Source organism: Phalaenopsis equestris, unplaced genomic scaffold (genome assembly GCF_001263595.1).
Source record: "Phalaenopsis equestris unplaced genomic scaffold, ASM126359v1 Scaffold001294, whole genome shotgun sequence".
In the NCBI taxonomy this organism is placed as follows: Eukaryota; Viridiplantae; Streptophyta; class Magnoliopsida; order Asparagales; family Orchidaceae; genus Phalaenopsis; species Phalaenopsis equestris.
Window position 1 is genome coordinate 420,606 of NW_018165733.1, and position 22,384 is coordinate 442,989.

General features: G+C 30.9%; 1 protein-coding gene across 5 annotated transcripts in view; it reads left to right on the plus strand.

The window, feature by feature from the left end:
- Positions 1 to 11,303: 11,303 nt before the first annotated feature.
- Positions 11,304 to 22,384, plus strand: part of LOC110033795 (cytosolic purine 5'-nucleotidase) — a 63,248-nt gene continuing 52,167 nt past the window's right edge. For 4 of the 5 annotated variants that reach the window (XM_020737890.1, XM_020737895.1, XM_020737893.1 and 1 more), the window contains exons 1-4: positions 11,304 to 11,663; positions 11,886 to 12,200; positions 15,449 to 15,546; positions 16,237 to 16,356. In XM_020737890.1, coding sequence (XP_020593549.1) covers positions 11,924 to 12,200; positions 15,449 to 15,546; positions 16,237 to 16,356 — 495 coding nt within the window. In that variant the 5' untranslated portion in view covers positions 11,304 to 11,663; positions 11,886 to 11,923. Of the gene's footprint in view, positions 11,664 to 11,781; positions 12,201 to 15,448; positions 15,547 to 16,236; positions 16,357 to 22,384 lie in introns of those variants that run through there. The other variant, XM_020737892.1, reaches the window with a different exon arrangement.

The window sequence follows — 22,384 nt, forward strand, 5'->3', positions numbered from 1 at the left end:
CATCGATATGGGGGAGGGAGAGGGGAGAGCGGAGGGAGGAGCGCAGGGAGGAGAAACAGGGAGGAGCGCAGAAACGATAGAGAAGAGAGAAGAGCGGAGGGAGGAGCACAGGGACGAGATATACCTATGAAGCGACGGAGTTGCGGAGCAACGCCGAAGGAGAAAGAAGAGGGGCAGCGGAGCCTTCGAACGAACAGAAGCGAAAAGAAGAGGGGCAGCTGAGTAAACCAAAGAGTGTAAACGCGGATCGCGGGCCGCGATCCGCGCGTAATACAAAATTTAAAATGCAGTTTGCAGATACGCGACTCCACCGCGAGAAACAAACACGAACGCGACGTTTTTAAAAACACCATCACACCTATAAGCTGCCCCAAACGGGCCCATAGTTGCGTAGTACCTCTAGTGTGCAAACCATTTTTATCATATTTATATAATATTTAATTTTGCACACTAACCATAGAATATAAATTGACTCAAGCTTTTGGTCATATTTCTAAACTTAAATAATTTTGTAATTGCGGGTCAATAGCCCTGAAGGGATTATATGTTGTATTAACTGGAGGGGCAAGTAAAATGACCTCATCATATTTTAATTCGGCAAAGGAATCTTAAACTTAAAAAAAGATTCATTCAAACAGTTAACTAAACAATAATCCAAAATGGCTCCAAAAATAACTCTAAGTTTACAACAGAAAATAAATTACCGACCTGTATAGTGGTGAGCCTCTAAAAGGATAGATGAATCTTTACATGATTCTAACTCACATTTATTGACCACCACAGCATGTGAGGACTAACTTCAGGAGTAGTGGGGATTACCCACATAAAACCACTGTTTCACAAACAAATCAAAAATCAATATCTGATCTGAACGAAATAACAGAAAAACTATTGCGAGGTAATGATAATACACTAACTATCAGAAGGAAAACAAATCCATTCAGATATCCCAATGGCTGGCCCCTTCTTATTTTAATTGTGCATTGACTTGCTCAATAAGGAAGTCACATACCATTATAGTCCAATTAAATGAAGAAAATGAATCTAAATTCTCAGCAGTGGAATAGAGCTCTCGAGGCACGATAAAATTGCTAGATGGAAAAAATAAATTTGGCAATAAAAATTTAATTTACAGTTCTTTGTGTGGAGTAGACGACTCTTCGAGTGACGCCTTTAGTAGTTCACCCTTTATTTGTCTTGCATCTATACCACTGACAGGTTGTTTCTTCCAGGTTGTTGTTGGTCCTCTGTTGGGCATTCCAATCAGCAAGGCAACTTTATCTGCATCTAAACTTAACTCCTTTCCACCTGACTTGACCCTCAATTATGTAGTAATTTAACTTTCAAAAGTCGGCTAAAACTTGACCCAATTTAAATTTAGCGGCTTGTGTGCAAAATCGATATGTTATGAAATTTAGAATTTTTTATTAATAGTTTACATACTAGGAGTACTACACAAGTATACATATCGTTTCAAGTAATATAGGGCTTTCTTTAAAAACCCAAGTATCAATCCCACAGAGTCAGAGAAGTGAGGTAAGAAATCTCTTAGGCTAATGCAGTCTACTACTATCAGTCCATAGTTTTGAATGTCAATTAAAGTGATTTTTCTAATAATTATTCTTAAATGAAAATCTTAAATCTAAAGATAACTTATCTGGATAAATTGGTTTGGAGATTTTTTGAGATGATAAAGACTATCCTGCTCATGCAATGATAATGTGTATGAATGAAATGCTTAAAATATAATGTTTTAAGTGATAAATAGGAGCATACATATTATTTACCTCTCTCGAGTGCATAAAGACATTGGTTAATCCAAAGTTAAGACCCTAAATCTGTGGTTAGGTTGGGAAGATACTAGCTATCACTGTAGAGCTCCCACGTACCTTTCACATGAGGCTAATATCTCGCTTAGGTTCCAAACTTCTGGATTAAATTGAAGATTTTAGTTTGTCACTCTAAAATCTCTAATTTACGTCATTTAAAATTCATCTCCCTATCTATTTGCACTCCTCCTTAGACTTGGCATCTGCTTCTTCCAAAGTGAAGTCTGGTACTCACTAGTTGGGTGAAACATAACCCTTCCGGGTCATTATGTTTCATAATTGATTTTAACATTACAAGTGATCTGTTTGTAAAGTAAATTAAGAGCCGACCAAAATACCATCACATTAATGAAATAAGAGAAGATCTAATCAAATCTAAATTCCTAAAAATGCATCTATTTCATTGCAAAAGAAAATTAAAATGAAGATAATGGCATAAACAGTAAAAGAATTGATAGAATTATGAATTAATTATGTGTCAACAAGGAACATATATCTACCTACCCTCTTCCAAGTGTACATGTACGCTTAGTATTCTATTAGTTTTATGCAAGAAAAATCTAATAGGAACATATCATTAAATTATATTTCGTTAAAAGTTGTATTGCCGCCTAAACTATTTTAATAGTCAATCGGTCAATGTGAGTGCACTCAAGTTGCAAGGTCAGTGCTCTCCCGAGTCTTAGTTTCACTTACAAAAAAAATTTAACATAATGTATTGTCACTTAAGTTATATCAATGAAGAAATGAATATATTACTCATCACATAAAAATAAAAATTATTCTATCATAAAATAAATTTTCTAAACATGCCACTACGTCATATAAAAAGAAAATGGTAAAGAAAACTACTCACGAAGCATTGATAAAACAAAATAAAAAACTTCATTAAATCAAAGCAAATACATTAGAAAGAGTTTACAACAATTATAAGATAATGAATAACACAATAATTAGTTTTTTTCCTTTGAAAGAAAAATGAAAATCTCTCCAACAAATTCTCTTGCCGATCCATGCTCCGCTCATACATTCCCTTACACATATCTCCCAAAATCCTTCACCAATCTCTCTAGACATGGTGGAAATATACATCTCCATCTCCTCTCTACACTCATGCTAAAACTCTCTCTAAAATTACTTTAGACTCCCTCAAAAGGCTCTCTAGAAGTCTCTTTAAATAGAGCTCTCAAAATCACCAAGAGTCATTTCAAGCACCACTTCAAAATTTGTTCACATGCATTGAACCATATAGAAAACTGTCTCTGGCACCTAGGCATTAGGCCCTCAAATGTCTGGCGCCTAGGCGTCAGGTCAACATTAAACATTTCGCTTCCTTTGACTCCAACTTGCTCTATTTTCGTTCCATTTGCTCCATTTAGTGTACACACAATAAAAAATATCAAAAATACCTTTCATTAAAGCACAATATCATTTAAAATACATAAAAATATATATAAAAAAGTAGTCACTTTTTAAGCATATCAAAATTCTCCAAACTTAAATATTACTTGTTCTCAAGTAATGCTATAACTTTTAAAACTAAAATTTTTAATGTGGTTGTGGGTTTCTTTTATATAACCTAAAAATTTTTTTTTTAGAAATGTTATAGTCCAACTTAGAAGAATTTCTATTAAAGTGGATGATATCTAAGGTATCAAATTATTTCGTATTAAATTTAGGAATATTGATTTTCTATTTAATTCAGACTTTATTAAAATTTTCCAAACTTGGGATTTTTAGAAAAATATTAATTTCAGAATTTATGAATTCTATATTAAAAATAGTTTTTACTAATACTTTCTGACATTAAGCATAGGATTGATCTGAAGTTTTCTTCCTTAGAAAGATTCAAGTGAAATCAATTTTTAGTTAGATCATTTTCCTCAAGTTTCTCCTCCCTTTTTCAAAATTTTCTTTTCTTTTCTTTTTATTTTTATTTTTATTTTTATTTTTATTTTTATTTTTATTTTTCTTTCAGGATTTTTTTAATTCTTACTTATTTTTAGGTGAAGATTATTATATTTGGATAGAACTTTAATGATTTTGAATTTCATTATCCATTTTTTAAAGTTAAAAACTTTTTTTTCCTTAACTTAAAATCTAGTATTAATTTTTTAAAAAGAGTTTTCATAGGATCTAAATTCTTTAGAAGTATTATTCTAAAAATCTTTAATATTTCAGAAATTTATTTTTTTCTACTATAAATTATAAAATCATTTCCCTAATATTTTCTACTAAATCTCTTACTTTAGTTTCATCCTTTTTGCTAACTTTTCTTCTAAGTTCCTCTATATCATTTCTAAAAATCAAAAGTTTAGTATTTTAAAGATAACACCACATATCACATGTCATTTTAAAAAGTGATATTGAATTAAATACAGGCTACTAAGGATAAATACAGTTAAGTTTTAAAATGATATTTATTCCCCCCAAACTTGATTTTAAACATGTATAGCAATAAGTATAGAAAAAATAAGTTGGAAGAAAAATAGTTTAGAAATTTTATTTACGACAAATGTCTATCAGAAACATCTACAATTATTAATCTAGATATAAAACATGTAACAGAAAGTAAAGGTGAAAAATGAGAAAAAATTTTTGGAAATTGTATAGGAAGTGTAGTTTGTGCTTTTGGAAGTTTAGTTTAGTAGTTTAGACTTAATTTTTGAAGTTATTTTTGGAATTTTATAAAATTATAGAATGGCACCAAGAATGAAAAGGAGTAAAGGAAAGAGTACGAAAGCTTATTCAGGAGCGTTGTTTTAAGAATCCAGGTGGATCTATGGAAGATCTGATCATTTGCCGACAATGGGAACAATTCTGTTATTTTTCTAATGTTCTGTTTTTCTGTTGTTGCAATTATATATGTTATTAGACAGTTCTATGCAAACCTCCATGAAGCTGAAGATGATGGAGTCATAGTTCGAGGAAAGTTGTCATGGTTCGAGGAAAGTTTTTTTCACCAGAGGTAATCAACTTGTTTTATCATCTGCCACCTGATACGTTATGTTTTTATGCAAATTATAATCCGACTGAAGTGGAGTTAGACAAGATTATTTCTTACTTGACTGTTGGAAGAGGAGTTTGGAAGATCACTAATGAGAGGAGAGTCATCTTCCCAACTTCAAAGTTATGTGCACCTTCAAAGGCCTGACACTATTTTACTTTTGCTCGTCTGCTACCAACAAATCATCTCAGTGAAGTGACCACTGAGAGAGCGATGTTAAGAGCGATGTTAAATTATTGGATCCAGGAAGGAAAGCTCATCAACATTGGAGTTTTGATATATCTGACTATCATCCGTTTTGCCACTGCCGTTACTATTACAGGTATGGGATTTGCTTCCCTGATCTTTTCCTTATGTGAGCAGGCTGGAGTGAAATATGATAGTTGGGAGGAAGTAATTTTGCCTCTAAAGCTTATTATAAAGGTGAATGTGAAGACTTATTTTGAACATTCTATTTTTGAACGGAGAGGAGGATTTTCAAAGAGTTATGGGATGAAAATGTCTGTTGCTCCTACCTTTGCTGCTTCTACATCTAGTCCATCTATCTACATCTAGTTTCTACATCTAGTCCATCTACCTCACGTGCTTCTACTTCTAGAGGTGAGTCTACTGAGACTTAAGATTAATTATTATAAAGGATTATGGATAATATTAACTATACCGCTGATAAAGTTCAGAATTTAGAGCGTTTTGCAGAGCATACTGATAGTTATAATAGGAGAAAAAGTGATTATGAAGAGAAATTCCACTCATCTTTGAAGAACTTCATTAGGGGTGACCCAGGAGTGCAATTTCCTCCATATCCTAGATATCCTGATTATGAGTCTGCAAAAGTTTGGGATAGCGGTGATTCAGAGGATGAGGAGTAAAACTGAGAGATTTATTTTTATGTTTGTAATATGATATGAACTATGTGGCATGGGCTTGCAACATTTGTGTCTTTGTATTGATTTGAACTATGTGATGTGGGTTCGACTTTCATGTTTAATTGTTATTGGGATGTTTGAGTTAGTTAGTACTTTGTTTTAAAATTCTAGGGTATTAACTGTTGTTGTGAGTTCAGTATTGTGATTTAGTTAGTTTAGAACTTAATTTAATTCTATGTCTTTTAAAAAGTTAAAAATCTTGCTAATTTTTTAGATCTTAAACTCGAAATTTAGAATACTACTACCCTGTATTTTTCTTTCAATTTGAAATGAATCATATTTGTGTATTTGTTTTTATGCTGAGATTGTGAAATCAAAGCTAGTGTGTTTGTTTGTTTTCCTGTTTATGCCCACTGCTTAAAATTGTATTGAATCTCTACATGTTGAATTGAAATTAAAGTAGTAAAAAGAAATTTGATCAAAATTACTTTTACTGCTTTTTTTAGTTTTATACTTATATAATTATGATATAAAAATTCCTATAAGCATGTTATTTCAATTTTCATTGCTTATTATATCTGATGATAAACTGTTTAATCTTTTTAAAAATTAAAGTTTGGGGGGATGAAAATTATTTTAAAAACTGAATTTTATTTGTTCTCTAATGTGCTACAAGTGAATTTGATTTGAAAAAGAAAAATGATCATGTATATGAAGTTATATTAGGAAAATAAATTTTGATTTTAGAAATAAGTAAGAGAATTTAGTTGAAATTTTGAGTAATGAAGGCAAACTTTCAGTTAAAAACTTTTAGTATAGAAAATATTAAATATAGTGTAACTATCTTTTATAAGAAAAAATTATTTTTGAAAAATTTAGAAATTTAGACTTTTATTTTTAATACTTAAATTTTTTTTATTAAAATAATTTTCAAAACTATTATTATATTTTTTAAGTAAAAGACTTATATTAAAACTTTACTTTAGGAAAGGAGAAGTGGAATTCAAAACCATTAAATGTCTATCCAGATATAGTAATCCTTACCTGAGAAAAAGAAAAAGTAAAAGAAAAAAAAAGAAAAAAAAAGAAGAAGAAAAAGAAAAGAAATAAAAAATGTAAGGGAGGAGAAGCTTGAGGATTGGTGTCTAATCAAAAATTGGTTTCACATTTGATCTTTTTAAAGTATAAGTCTTGAGAAACTCTTAAGCTTAGGGATGTAATATATTAAGTAAAATTATTTAAAATAAAAACTTTTAAGTAGAGATAATAAAAGAACTAAATTCTAAATTTGAAGAATCTACATTATTTCTGAATTAGATATGAACTCATATTTTCATATTTCTTAATATTAAAAATTTCTAAACTTTAAGTTGGTCTCATTTACTGAATATTTTTTCTAAATTGGACTACTAAATTTCTAAATATAAATTTTAGTAACTCCTAAAGAAACTCATATACATATCATAGTTATTTAGTTTTTAAAGATTGAAGTGTCACTTGAAGAGAAGTGTCACTTTAGGACAAGTAACATTTTAAGTTTGGGGGATTTTGATACTCCTAAAATATATAGTATTTTTAGACGCATTTTTATACCTATTTTTAAGACAATGTGCTTTAATGGAAGGTATTTGTGTGTTTTTCTTTCAAGTATAAGTAAAAATGTGAAAAATGCTAAAAGGGGTTAAAAAAGATCAAATTTGGAGCAAAAACGTGAAAATTGTGCTAAAGTGTTTTGGCGCCTAAGCGCCAGATCCGACACTTAACCATCGATTAAATAGAGAAGACTGCGCTTAAGTGCCAGAGGCAGTTATTTGGCGGGTTTCTTCATTTGGTCGAATTTTGAAGAGGTATTTGAGGCACCTATTAGCTAAAGAGGGTGGTTATGACCACTAGGAACGAAAATATTATTAAAAGACTTGTGAAAGGAGGCATCTTTTGAAGAATACATCGATATTTTGGACACATTTTGAAGAGTTATCAAGGCACCTATTGGAGATTTATAAAAGAAGTGAGTTTTTACACTTGAAGATGGGTGCTTGAAGAGGGAGAGAGTGTTGGATTCCTGAGAAGAAGATCGTGGAGAATCTTGTGGAGAGATTCAAGCACCACAAAATTTACTTTTTCCTTTTGTTTTTAATTTTATTTTGAGAGTTAAGAGTGTTGTAAAAGAGAAGAGATTCAAAGAAACTTCAAGAGTTTGATGGAGGATTTGAGATAAGTTTTTATCTTTTGTTTTAAACTACTTTTGGTTTTAATCGAGACTTCTTGTTTTTTGACAATGATTTCTACTTTTAAACTAAAGGGTGGTTTTGTTTTCTCCATGGATTCTGAGTAGTTTTTTTTTTTATCTTTCTCCTTAAAATGATAAGTAATTAGAGTTTGGATGAAAGTTGTGGAGAGTATTGATCTTTAATGTTGGAAGAAGTTGTGATGATTTAAATTCATGAACTTAATTTACTTATTGATTTGACCTATCCAGATGTTAAAATTTGTTGTGAGAATATGTAAGAACCGGGCTGGTATTATCTCAATCAATAATTGGAAAGAATCACATGAGATTGTATGAATGAGAATGTAATTCATACGATTTAGTGCAAATAAATAGGAAAATAATCATTAAAGGGTGTAGAGTTAGAGGAATTTAAAGTGACAGGTTAAAGCCCCCAACTTGGTTTATTGTTTTAGGTTCTGATACGAGATGTTAATCCCTAGGTGGAGGGAATCGAGGGAACTCTAGAGTGAGAGCTAGTATCTTTCCTGCCTAGCTGGTCTTCAGAACTATTCAAACTTTAAATTAGTCAATATTCTTTATAGCATCTCTAGTAAGGGTAAAAAATATAATTGCTCCTATTTGGCACAACACAATTTGCATACATTCACAATAAAATTCTTATACTTATTACTGATTCATGAAATGGAGAAAGATATTTATCAAATTTAGTGCTTTTCTTTTACATAAACTCAAGTTATATTTTTAAATTGTTATTGTTTTGTCAAAATATCAAAAATACCAAAAAATTTTGAATTTTAATACTGCAAAAATATTTGTAGTTTAAGTAATTGTATTTTTAGAATAGAAAGTTGCTGTTCAAAAGTGCACATTGCATATTTTCCCTGTGGGTTCGAAATTTAGGTCTTAATCAAAAAGTCTTATATTACTTGATAACGATACATATACTTGCATAGTATCCTAATATATATATATAAATTAAAAATTTAAATTCTTATTTTCTTTATGATCAAATTTTTGGCACTGTTGCAAAGTAGGGGAATATAAGTGAAAACTGTAATTAAAGTCATTGTTATACTATTGCATATAAACAGTCGGGATCACAAGGTCACTGCTCTCCTAATTCTTAGTTTCACTTAAAACAAATTTTAACGTAACATATTGCCACTTAAGTTATATCAATGAAGCAAAAGAGATATTAATCATCACATAAAAATAAGAATTATTCTATCATAAAATAAACTTTTCTACACATGCCACTAGTTCATATTAGAAGAAAAGAGTAAAGAAAACTATTCACGAAGCATGGATAAAACAAAACAAAAAACTTCATTAAATCAAAGAAAATCTACTAATAAGTGTTTACAATAATTACAAGATGATGTGTAACACAATACTTAGTTTTTTTCTCTCTAAAAGAAAGATGAAAATCTCTCCAACAAAGTCCCCTACCGATCCATTCTCCACTCATACAATTCCTTTACACATATCTCTCAAAATCCCTCACCAATCTCTCCAGACATCGTGAAAATCTAACTCTCCATCTCCTCTTTAAACTCACATTAAACTCTCTCTAAATTCACTCTAGACTCCCTCAAAAGGCTCTCTAGAAATCTCTTTAAATAAAGCTCTCAAAATCACTAAGAATCACTTCAAACACCCCTTCAAAATTTGTCCGCATTCTTTGAACCATCTAGAAAACCGTCTCTAATACCTAGGCACCAGATCTTGGCGCCTAGGCCCAAGGTTCTCTATTTTTCGGCTCCTGGGTGTCAGGTCAACAATAGCCATTATGCATCCTTTGACTCTAACTTACTCTATTTTTGTTTTATTTGTTCTATTTGCTTCATTTGGTGTACCTACAACCAAAAACATCAAAAATACATTTATTAAAGAGCAATATTATTAAATATGCATAAAAATGTATACGAAAAAGTAATCATTTTTTTAGGCGTATCACCACCCAGTCTGAATATTGTGCAATCAATATCCCATCAATTCAATATGTGCATAGTTAGGATATGATTTCTAAGGTATGGGGGAGTTCAAAAAATTGATTAACATTCAAATCTTTTCAATTTTCACCATGTCTCATATAATACATTTAGTCTAACCTTGTTTATAACTTCTCTAACTGACGATGGACGACATCTACAATTCTTGGCCTTCTTGTTCACCAACCTACATGAATAAAGAATAATTTATTAACACTGACAGAATAACAAAAAAAAAAAACCCAATAATGAACACCCTAGAAAAGACATGAATAATACCTGTCAATAAAGACCCAATGCTAACTTAAGAATAACAAAAGCATCACTCAAGAATAACCCAAAAAATAATCTAAAAATAACTCTAACCTAACCCCTGAATAACCCGACATAACCCAAAAATTACACAATAATAACATGAGAATAACATTAATATATCCCAAGATAAACTCAAACAATCGCTCCAGAAACTCAAGTGAGCTCAACTCCTGAATAACCCTAGAATAACCCAAAAATAACCCAACAACGAACCTCTAGTAACTGTCAGTACACACACAAAACTACCACAAGGATAACCCTAGAATAACCCAAAAATAAGCCATAAAAAAATCCAAGAATAAGACAAAAATAAGGCCAGAATAAAACAAGAATAAACCAAGCATAAATTCCTATATAACCCTTGAATAACCAAAAAATAACCCGAAAATAACTCAAAAATTTCGCACTAATGCGAGATTAAATCTAGAATAACCCAATAATAACCCCAAAATAACCCAACAATAATCTAGATAAACTAGCAAAATCACAGTCGAGATGAACTCTAAAATAACACAAGAATAACAAAAAAATAACCTAATAAGAACCCTAGAAACTAAAGTGAGCTAAAAAAATTGCAAAACTCCGAAATAACTAAAAAATAACCCAATATTGACCCGCTAATATCTGATAGAACACGCAACTTCAAGATAACCCAAGAATAACCCGATAATAACTCAAGAATAAACCAAGAATTACCTAAGCGTAAACTCCTACATAACCCTTGAATAACCAAAAAATAACTCACAAATAACTTAAATCCAAAACAAAAACGAAATTAAATATAGAATAACTCAATAATAAGTCCAAAATAACCCCACATTAACCAGATAAGCTAGTAAAGACACAATCAAGATGAACTCTAAAATAACGCAAGAAAAATGTAAAAATAACTTAATAATAACATTAAAAAATAAAGCGAGCGTAGACTCTTATATAACCGTTGAATAACCCAAAAATAATACACAACTAGCTCAAAAATCCGAAACAAAAGCGAGTTTATATCTATAATAACCCAATCATAACCCCATAATAACATTACAGTCGAGATGAACTATCAAATAATGCAAGAATAACTCAATAAAATTTACGAAGAACAGGTTTAGGCTTCAACGCCCTCCTTCATACTATCTTTCTTCATCTCATTTGGCTATTCATGCTCCGTTTCCCCAGCCTCCTCCGACCTTCTCATATCTTCCAACTGCATATTCTGGGGATCATAAGACTTCATTTTGTCACTCCGACCTTCTCACCCCTCTGCAGAAGCACAGCGAACCCTAGCAGAGCAACGACAAAACCCCAGGTGAGCATGAAATCGGGGTGGAAACTTCTGACGTCGGACTAGAGGAAGCCTAAAAAGTTTTCTTTAAAATGAGATAGTCGAAAGACGGGACAATCTAAACGTTGGGTCTGGCTGAAAAACAGGTTTAAGTTTTTTTTAAAATATCTTTATGTTTTTTTTTTTACAATTTTCCTGCGTGAAATCCACACATGCATTTGTACTCCTCCAAGAGTTCTAAGTCCCGAGTCCGGACAGAAAAAGCGCTCCTCGTGAGCATCTCTTTTTCGTCCATTCCCTTTCTCTATCTTTAACAAGCGGTGAAGCTGCTGGACGAATTGCCCGTCTGATTCCGTTCTTCTAAACAGGCCAAAGCCGTTTTGCAGTCCAAATCACTTGGAAAGTGATGGATTGTATCGAGATTTTTGGTGTTTTTTCACTGTGGCGGCCGCATGCCCAAGCTCAGGCAGTTATAACAGTTGCGTTTAAGCCGTCGATTGCAATAAGCTGCCCGAGCACAGGATCGAGGAGGCGACGGAGGATTTTCTATCGAGCTCTAGAGGAGAAATCCCTTAGCCAGCAGGTATTCTCGGAGACTTCTTCTAGTAAATCGGATGTGGATTATCTCGGCCAAAGCACGAAAGGGGATTTGAATATCAGGCAAGAGCATTTGGAGGCGTTTGGTGAGTTGTGTAGAAGATCAATTCTCTATAGTTTCCTTACTTAATTGTTAATTGGGTATAATGAAACTATAAATGAAGCTTTTTTGGCGGAAAGCATGCTTAATATACAGTGCACTGCAATTCAGTGAGGGTGGAATTGGTTTTTAAAAGAAGTTAAGCCTAATGCTTCGGCTATGCTTCATGCAAAATGACACTGTTCTAATTTACGGGCAGAGCTTAAGTCGAATGCATTGACCTTGCGTTGATTGTTGTTACTGTAATTTGTTACATCATACTTTGGTTCTTATAACTACTAGAGCAAAAAATTTATTAGTTTAACTTTTGCTTCTTTGTATGAAATGATTATTTTTAATATTTTTGTTTAGTGATTTTAATTTATTAGAATTAGATGAAAATATGCCACTCAATATGACGCAATGGAGAAAAAAGATTCATGTAGCCGACCTCACTTTGTGGGAGAAAGGCTTCTTGTTGTTGTTGTTGTCGTGAATTTGAGCTAGATCATATTACTGTAAGGAAAATATGATTGAGAAAACCTTCCTTTCATGTTCGAATGTATCCCACTATTCTGACCCATAAGCTTTGCTTCTCTTACTTTGGTATATGATAGTAGTAAAGGTATAACCGAACTGCTGCACACAATAGGAATTCTATCTTATTCAATTTACTAAATCATGAAGTACAGTGCTGAGAATATATAAGATTGGAAGAAGGTTCTAACGACATGTATAACTAACTTATCTCAACAGTTTGAGTGTGGAGGTTATCCCTCGACAGTTAGTGTGTAGGAGTTTGTTATACTACTTTACACTGACATGATAGTGGTAGTATCCTCCGACAAGGTGATGAGTTCTGGAAAAATCATTAGCTTGGAGTGAAGTAGATTGAACGACTATCTGGGGAGAATATTGGCTAGTTGATCTTGAGTGTTGATGTAGTGAATTTAGAGCTTTCTCAATCTGATGTAGTCCTGAATGAAATGATAATCAATCTCAATATGCTTGTATCACGACTCAACTCAGTAGATTGGAATTATCAAGACAGTAATTGTCAGTTGGACGGAAGAAAAATATTTAATAGTTTTATTTCACAACAAAATATATTCTAAAACACAAAAGAGTTATTCTTTTCATAAAATTTTTATTTACAACAGTTTATTCATATTTAAACACTTAAATCTAATATAAAATAAACTTGAATTATGATACCTATCAACTTGGGCTCCACGACGCCTGTACACATGCACTTCGTGTTCCATCTAGTCTACAATAAGTTTTCCTGTGAAATGTTAGCAACTAAAGGTTGAGTTAAAACTGCTCAGTGGACAAATATTTTTAAATTACACTAATTCTTATTTAAATTATATTGTAAAGGGTGTTGTAACAGTAAAAAGACTGTGTAATAGAAGAGAACAGTAAGGAAAATAGTTAAATTTATTTTATTTAGTTATGTTACATTGTTCATTATTGAGTGTCACTGTCTAAACACACACTTTAAAAAAATATATGTTTAACTTTTTTCAACTCACCATAAAGGTAGACAATTATTTTTGTTTCTATTTTTATTTTGTGTGCTTGGTACATTGCATTTTTCTACCAGTACCATCTATGATTGACTCCCATATATATGCATATATTATATTATATATATTTTTTCTTGCATTTAACATTTAAATGAAAATAAGATCTTTTCCATTTTAAAAGAAAAGATGAGAATCAGTAAACACATGTATAATTAAATAATATTATTATAAAATAAAAATATTCACTTACCTGTACAGTCATTCGGCTGTCATTTTTTTCTTTCAGTGAAAATTTCTCATAGGTGCATCTATAATCATAATCTAAATGTAAGTAACTTCTTTCTGGCTAATCTTTTTTCCTATAAATTTTTGATTTTCTATTATTATTTTCATAATTTATTAATTTAATTAACTATTTATTTAATTATATAAACATTTACATATACCAATATAAATATAATTATCCAAATTTCTTGTTTTTTTTTGAAACATGTAACTAATTGATTTAGCCAGATTTTTATCTTAATATTAAGCTATGTCATAGTGTTACTATGTACTATACAATATTGTATTTAAATAAATTTACTTTCCTAAGCTTCTCTTTAACATTCTTAACTTAGAAACACTTTAATTTGGTTTCTGAACCTAATTTAATTATATAAAGAATAATTGAACATTTAAAATATGTTTCATGCCTTAATTCTTTCCTGCAACAAAGTTCTCTTTCTTCTACTTTAGGCTTCTCACCAATTACCTTGAAATAATTATTAACAAAATTGAAATCAATAATGTGTGCTATCAATGATGAAATAAAAATATTTTATATATAAATACTTATATGTGTATGTTAAGAGAATGAATTCAACCCCTTACGGTACCGGCAGGGGATACCAATGTACTAGTGCGCGTAGATATTTTTTTGTAATCTCAGACAATTGTGTAATTTATATCACTAACTACTATTTGGATGAGAGAGTATTACTCAGGGGTGATTAGGCATTCTACCTCATTAGATAATCGTGTAATTTAGATCACAAGCCATTGTGCCAATAAGAGAATATTGTCTAGGGTGGGTGCTTACCACCTCAAATAATCATGTAATTTACATTATGTACCGCTGTGCTGTCGTGAGAATATTGACCAGGGATATATTTCCACCTCAGAAAATAGTAGACATGGTTTGTAAATTGCTGTGCCAACGGCGTATGTATCGGCTAGATGTTTTTTAAGTTATATTTTGATGATACTTCTGAGATGGATGTAAAAATTGATAATAAGAAGTACACTAAAGCTTAATAGACTGCACTTTGAAATGTAAAATAAAAGTTGATGCTTGTAGAAAAAATTATATTTCCCATGATCATATTTAAATTTCATCAATGAGTAATTATCATGAATATATGATTTAAATTATTAAATGATTTTTAAGAATATATTAAAAAAGACCAACATAGTTATTATCTTCTTTTTTTGTGGGTTATTGTAGTTTAGAAGTATAGTTGCTCCCTCGGGTTATCTTGGATAATTCATTATATTTCTTCAATTCCTTCTTGTACTTCACTTTGATATATTTATATATAGAAAATAAGCCTTTAGTTATTTGTTGGAAGTTTTATTTGATTTTTGAAACTGCTAATGTAGGAGATTTTCATTAATAGTTCTCTAATGTAATTAGTGGATATTGTGTACAATTTTCAATCTTTTTAACACTCAACGTCAATTTTAGGTATGGACCGTGAGGCAGCTTTGGATGGTCCTATAGAGGAGATAGCCAAGACTGAAGTCAAAGAAGCTGAGGCATTGCTTAGCGGTTTGGGTATTATGGTAAATTCTATTTTCTGTTTGTTGCTTGTTCCATTTTTTTTTTTGATGTGTCGTAGTCTTTTGGTCTTGTGTTCTTGTTCACATTGGTAACTAAGCCTGCCACTGATTTTCAAAATACGCCCTGTACATTAAGCAGTAATTATCAATGTTACTATAATATTCATTTTCTATTTAACAAATACCACATAGTTTAATCTCCTACAATTTTGGTTTTGCAAATTCGGCCCAAGTCCCCACTGCTTGACTTGGGGAGTTTCTACATCACTTTGGCAGTCTTTCCTTTCTTGTTGCTTACTCATTCTTTATTTGATTTCAACCTTTGTTGATTAACTTTCTATTTATTCTGATTTAATTTAAGTTAGTATTCATCCTTTTAGGTCATTTTATGTGTTGTCTAAATGCTGCCACACATAAATTTCTAATGTACTGCAAAAGCAGATTATTATGCTGAATTGTTCAAAGCTTGAAATCATTGCCTGCATTCTTTTTTTTTTTATTTTAGGCAAATGAAATGGATGAGCTGTTCTTTGTGTACGAGTACATGTGGTTGGGTGCTAACTACTATCTTCTATTTCTATGAATTTTATTTAGTTAATGCTTTGATTGGTGGATGCTCATTTTACAATTCCATGCATCTTTGTTGAAACAAATATGTTTTTCTTTTATCTCACACAGTTAAACTGATTGCAGGAACCATTTACGGCCAGGCATTCTGCACATGGGATATTCTGTAGCAGGACTTTAAATTTCCGGTCAATTAGTGCCATCGGTTATGATATGGATTACACATTGATTCACTATAATGTGATGGTAAAAACTATATCTTTGTTTTGCGTGAGATTTTTGGATTTTATTGATGATATGCCATTCCCAATAGTATTACTTTTCTTATTACTGTAGCGTCATACTATTTTAGTCACAAAGATGGAATTACAGACAATGTTCCTGTCTTTTTGTCACACGTGCTCTTCCATAATATGCGGAACTAGCAAAGAAGAAGAAAAGAGAAAAAGATCTAGGCAGATAGGCTATTAAAATAATTGTTGTCGTGAGAGTTTTGAATTGTTGATTTAGAACAATAAATTCATTTTTTTTTTTGAAATTACCTGGGATAGCCTTATGAGGACGTTCCTTATTATTGCTGTAGCTATATTGTTTTCCGGATAAATAAATATTTGATAGCAATTTTAATTTCAAATAGTCTTTAATTAGATGGATGAATTTTCCCCCCTTTAATGCCATAGAGGACACCTTTATGGCTTTATAAGAATTTATGATTCTTTCTTATACTGCCAGTGGGCTTCAAAAATTTATGCTTAGCTCTTTGGAGAGATATTTGTGGATTGGGGTCAAATTGTTATATGTTAGATCAAATTCTAGATAAGACACTATTAAGAGATTTTGCCACATTTTGTGAGCATATTTTGATATAGTTTCAAGTTTTTCATTAGTGTAAAATTGTTTGGTTAACTACCACTTCCTTTTGCTTGAGAAAATTTTTTTCCTTTAAGACAAATTTTTATGATTTAATTGCTTAACATATAGTTGTAGCATTTTTGTTTTTAGATTAAAAAAATTATCAACTTTAATTTAAATTGGATGGTGTGAGAAATGATAACAAACACAATTATGATCTCATGCTACCATTATCTCAAATTATGTTGATCTTGGTTTACTTTGACAGAGAAGGTAGTTGTTCAAACATATTAGCGTACAAGTTACATTATTCAGGAGGACCGTATATACTTTGGGTAGATGTTTTATTCAGAGAATCATTTAAATCTCTCTTTGCTAATATAATATTTCATGCTCTATCAAGCACACCTTGTAATTTATCACATTGGGGGATTTTTGAGCTATTGGAAAATTTACAGACGCTCGTTGTGACTATAATTTAATAATGTTTTACGGTGACTCATTCAGTAGAGAGCTCAAGTTATAACCATTCTTTATTGTGATGTCATTTAGGTGCGAAACCACATGGTCAAAGGATATGTGCTCTAGAATTCTTAGAAGGTGCCTAAGGACCGAATGTCTGAGATGGATTAGGACTTTGGTAGGAGGTTAGGGGTAATTGCTAATTTAGGGGATAAAACGACAAGAACGTGAAGCTAATGCGAGGTATGTGGAGTACATGCATTAACATTTGTTGCCTTGTGTAGTAATTTTACCTAAAAAAAATAATAAAGGAAAATAAATAAATGAAGAATATTTGAATCTACAACAAGGTTCGATGAAAAGTTTTGACGATTTTTAATAGACAACAAATGCTTACATTTGAAACAATCATTCATTTTGGAAACAAAAAGAGAGAGGACGAGCAAGATATGCAGTGCGGAGAAGAAGCAAGAGTCGCACATTTTCTCTTAGCAGGGTTTCAATGTCATTGACTATATTTTCACTCGTCGTTTGTCGCCAAAGGCTTTGGGTGAAGAAGAAGCAGAGGGAGATGAGCGGTAATGCAGGTTGCGAGATGGTACGACCCCTAGCGAAGCCTCGTGCAGATTTGAGCGGCTTATAGAAGGAGGTTATGTTTCGTTGAGAGGCTCTAGTGAGAAGGAAGGAGAGGAAGGAGAACAAGGCGAGGAACACTGTGTTTTGGGAAGAATCTTTCATGCTCGAGCGTGGCAAAAGATGTTGTTGCGCTCTAAGAAGAAGAAGAAGAAGAAGAAGAAGAAGAAGAAGTAGTAGAAGAAGAAAAATGGTGAGAAGTTTGGGTTTAGGTGGCTACGTGCGAAGGAATAGGGGAAGGGAGCGACTCTACTTGCGGCTTCGAGCAAAGAAGGTGACGAAGTTCGAAACTGAGCAAGCCTGTCCGAGCTCAATGAAGAGAGGTGAGTTTGGGTTTATTCATTTTAATCATTGAATTTAAAATGCATGTTTAATTATGAACTATTAATAATATGTTTAATTCAAAATTTTAGATTTGAGGGAGAAGAAATTACGACATTTAGGACAAGTTTATTGTTTGGGTTTTATTTATATTAAATAAATAATTGGTAATGTAAATGCTTGAGGAAGCATAACTAGAAGGATTTTTAGATTCTATAACCAAGAAGAAGTGACGACAGTGAAGGGAGGTAAGTGTTATGAGTTTTAAGTTCTTAATTATATAAAATGATTGTTTATTTATGTAAAATTTAATTAAATTAATTTTAAGTTTTATCAATTTAAATCATCAATCAAAGGGGTAATGAGTATTAATTAAAAGATACGAAAGGAAAATCCAAGGGGAAAGAGAAATACATTGAAGGGTTTAGGTGAGTAACTGCTTTCTTATTGGTATTAAATTAATAATTCATTTAAAAGTTGTATTTTAAGCATAAAGGATAATAGTAATATTGATAAAATTGAACTTGCAATATTGTTTTAAAAGCAGATATGTTTATAATTTATATTTTGAATACTTGAAAATTGTCTCATAAATGAGAGAAAAATAATTAAAATATGAAAGTGTTTTTAAATAATTTTAAATTGTTATGAAATGATAAGTAAATGTTTAAGTTAATCAAGATTTACCCCCTTATGATTTTAGACGAGGGTGCTATTGTACCCGTGCACGAAAAATAAAATTAAAATGAAAAAAAAATATACATTACGGTGCAAAATTTTGAGGGCATCTACGTGTATTAACTTTTGAGAGTACTTATGAGTATAAATTTTTGAGAATATCTTTTGATTTGACAGTGATCTTGATATGCCTTTTAAAAAGAAAGACAATTGTTAAAAAGATAAATAACTTAAATTGAATAGGAAGAGCTAATTTAAAATGAAAGTTTACAAAGCTTGATTAATTAATGAATCACATTCTCTTTGGACATTCATGCATAACATTTGCATATTAATTTAAAACATACTATTTATATTAATTGGTTCTTTTAGGTAAAATTTTAGGTTAATATGACTAACATAAGAGTTAGTTTACAGGAGGACTACTGATACTAGGTAATATTCTTTGATATAATTCTAATTTATTGTACTGTTTATTTTAGATTAATGTTGTATTATTTTTAGTCGGATTGTGATAATATTTTACTTTCAGACTATGTTGTTACTTTGGTTTGATTTGATTTCTGTTTTGTGTACTTTATGGTTTTTGGTGTCTATTTTTATTATTGAAAAATTATAATGAGTTATTGCATAATTAAAAAAAAAGGTTAATACCGTCCGACCGCAATTCCAGATTTGGTTAATTCTAAAAGAGTACACAATTTGGTGCAAAATTTTTAGGGTTTCTACGAATATAAACTTTTGAGAGTACCTATGCTTATAAATTTTTGAGAATATTTTTGTGTATGAATGTGATCTTGATATGACTTCTTATAAAGAAGATAAATGATAAAAAAATAAATGACTTAGGGTCCGTTTGGGGCAGCTTGTGCGTTTCAGGATAAACTGCTTATCTTGAAACGCGGCCCGCGCAGGGGTCAACCCGCGGCCTGCGTTTAGTGTAAAAACCCAAACACAGTTTCAGATAAACTGACGAAACGTGCGAACCAAACGGTACGACGACGTTTTGAAAACGCCGCCCGCACTTATAAGAGGCCCCAAACGGACCCTTAAATTCAACAAAATGAGCTAATTTAAATGAAAGTTTACAAAACTTGATTAATTAATGAATTACATTTCCTTCGGACATTCATACATAGCTTTTGTATATCAATTTAAATCTTACCGTTTAAATTAATTATTTCTTTTAGGTAAAATTTTAGTTTGATATAACTGACATAAGAGAGTTGATTTATAGGACTACTCATACGAAGTAATAATCTTTGATACAATTATAATTTTTTGTACTATTTATTTTAGATTAATGTTGTACTATTGTTAGTTGGATTACGATAATATTTTACTTTCAGACTATGTTGTTACTTTAGTTTGATTTGATTTTTGCTTAGTGTACTATGGTTTTTAGTGACTATTTTTATTATTGAAAAATTATAATGGTTTATTGTATTTTTAAAAAATATTAATATCGCTCTACCACAGTTCTAGAAATGATTAATTCTGAACTACAAGGTCGGGTCGTGACAATAGTGATATTAGAGACAAGTTATGGTCATGGTCAACCTTGATAAAAATGTCATTAGGATGATTGAATAAAAGTATAAATAATATAAATTTAAAGTTTAATTGAGACTAATTAGATTGGTTTATTTTATTTCAAAATTATGAATAATAGGAAAGATAAAGTAAGACATGATAACATATGAACTAGTATGCCATGGATTATAATACGTGGCATTCATGCATTTTATGAAATGATAACTCATGTGACCTAGATGATAATAAAAAGAAAAGATTTAATTGCATCATAACCTATTTGATTCTTATGGTTATAAAATTAAACATGTATTAAAGAATTCCCTAAGTGCTCACTATAATTTTTTTTTATAATAGGTATCTTAATTCTTTAGGATAAACCAATAAACGTATTATTTGATATGGGGCATCTCATTCATTTTTTGTTGATGATTTGGTTAGATTGATAAGTCTGAATATTATATTAATGCCAACTATTTTTTCTTTTAAATTGACAAGTGGGAGTCATATGGAAGTAAATCGATTATGCAAAGTAAAATTAATTACTTATGAGTGGAATTTTGATGTACTTTTAATCATTTTGCCACTGGTTGAATTTGATGCAACTTTGGGCATCAATTGACTATTTGAAAACTTTGTAATGATTGATTGTAATAAAAAAAGTGTTAAAATTGATGTACATGGTGAGAAATCAAATTTTTTGTGGTGTTAGAGGGTTGGCTTCGACAATAATCAAATATTTGAAGACCTTTAAATTATTGAATAGTGAAAATTAAGATTTTCTTGCTTATGTGAAGGAAATTATTAAAGAAGTAAAGTCATTGAATGATTTTCCGGTGTTAGAGTATCGGAAAGTTTTTTTGATGATTTACTAGAGCTACCTCCAATGAAGGAGATTGATTTCATTATTGAGATATTGTCAGGTTCTGAGCTAGTATCTAAAGCACCCTATAGAATGGCCTTAAGGAATTGCAAGGGTTGAATAGTCAGTTGGAGGAGATATTAGATATGAGTTTATCAGGCCAAACACATCTCTTTGGGGAGCTTCAGTGTTATTTGTCAAGAAGGATGTGGCTTCATAATGTGCATTGATTACAACAAACTAAATAAGCTCATTGTAAAGAATAAATATCCACTGTCGAGGACTGACAACTTATTTGATCAATAACAAGGGGATTATATCTTTTCAAAAATTGATCTGAGATTTGTATATCTTTAGTTTAGGATTATGGACAATGATATAATAAAGATAACATTTAGGACCATATATGGACACTATGAATTTGGAATTGTGCAATTTGGTTTGATTATTGCTTAAACCGTATTCATAGTGTCACGACCTAACGCAGGGTTTGAAATTAACTAAGATGATTACAAATGGTCAGACGATGTGAACTAAGTTTTCTATTTATTTATCATTTAACAAATGAAAGAGCCACTAATCAAATTAATTTAAAACATCATATTTAAATTTACCTCGTTACTGATTGTCCTCGTCTTCTATAAACATTTTTCTTTTCTATCGCTTATCTTTTAATCACTTATTTGAACCTAAAATGTTAAATTAAAAAAACAGGTAACTTAACTAAGCTAGTGAAATACTAATACTTCTAAACTTTAGCAATACAAGAGAAAATGAAGTAAAATCATGCCAGTTAAACTTTTTAATAAGCAAATATAAATATTTGATATTTAAAGAATATGATGCTTTTCAATGAATATTACTATGTAAATAACATATCTATATCATTTTATATCTGTACAACTACCACAAGATGTTCTTTTAAAAATTATA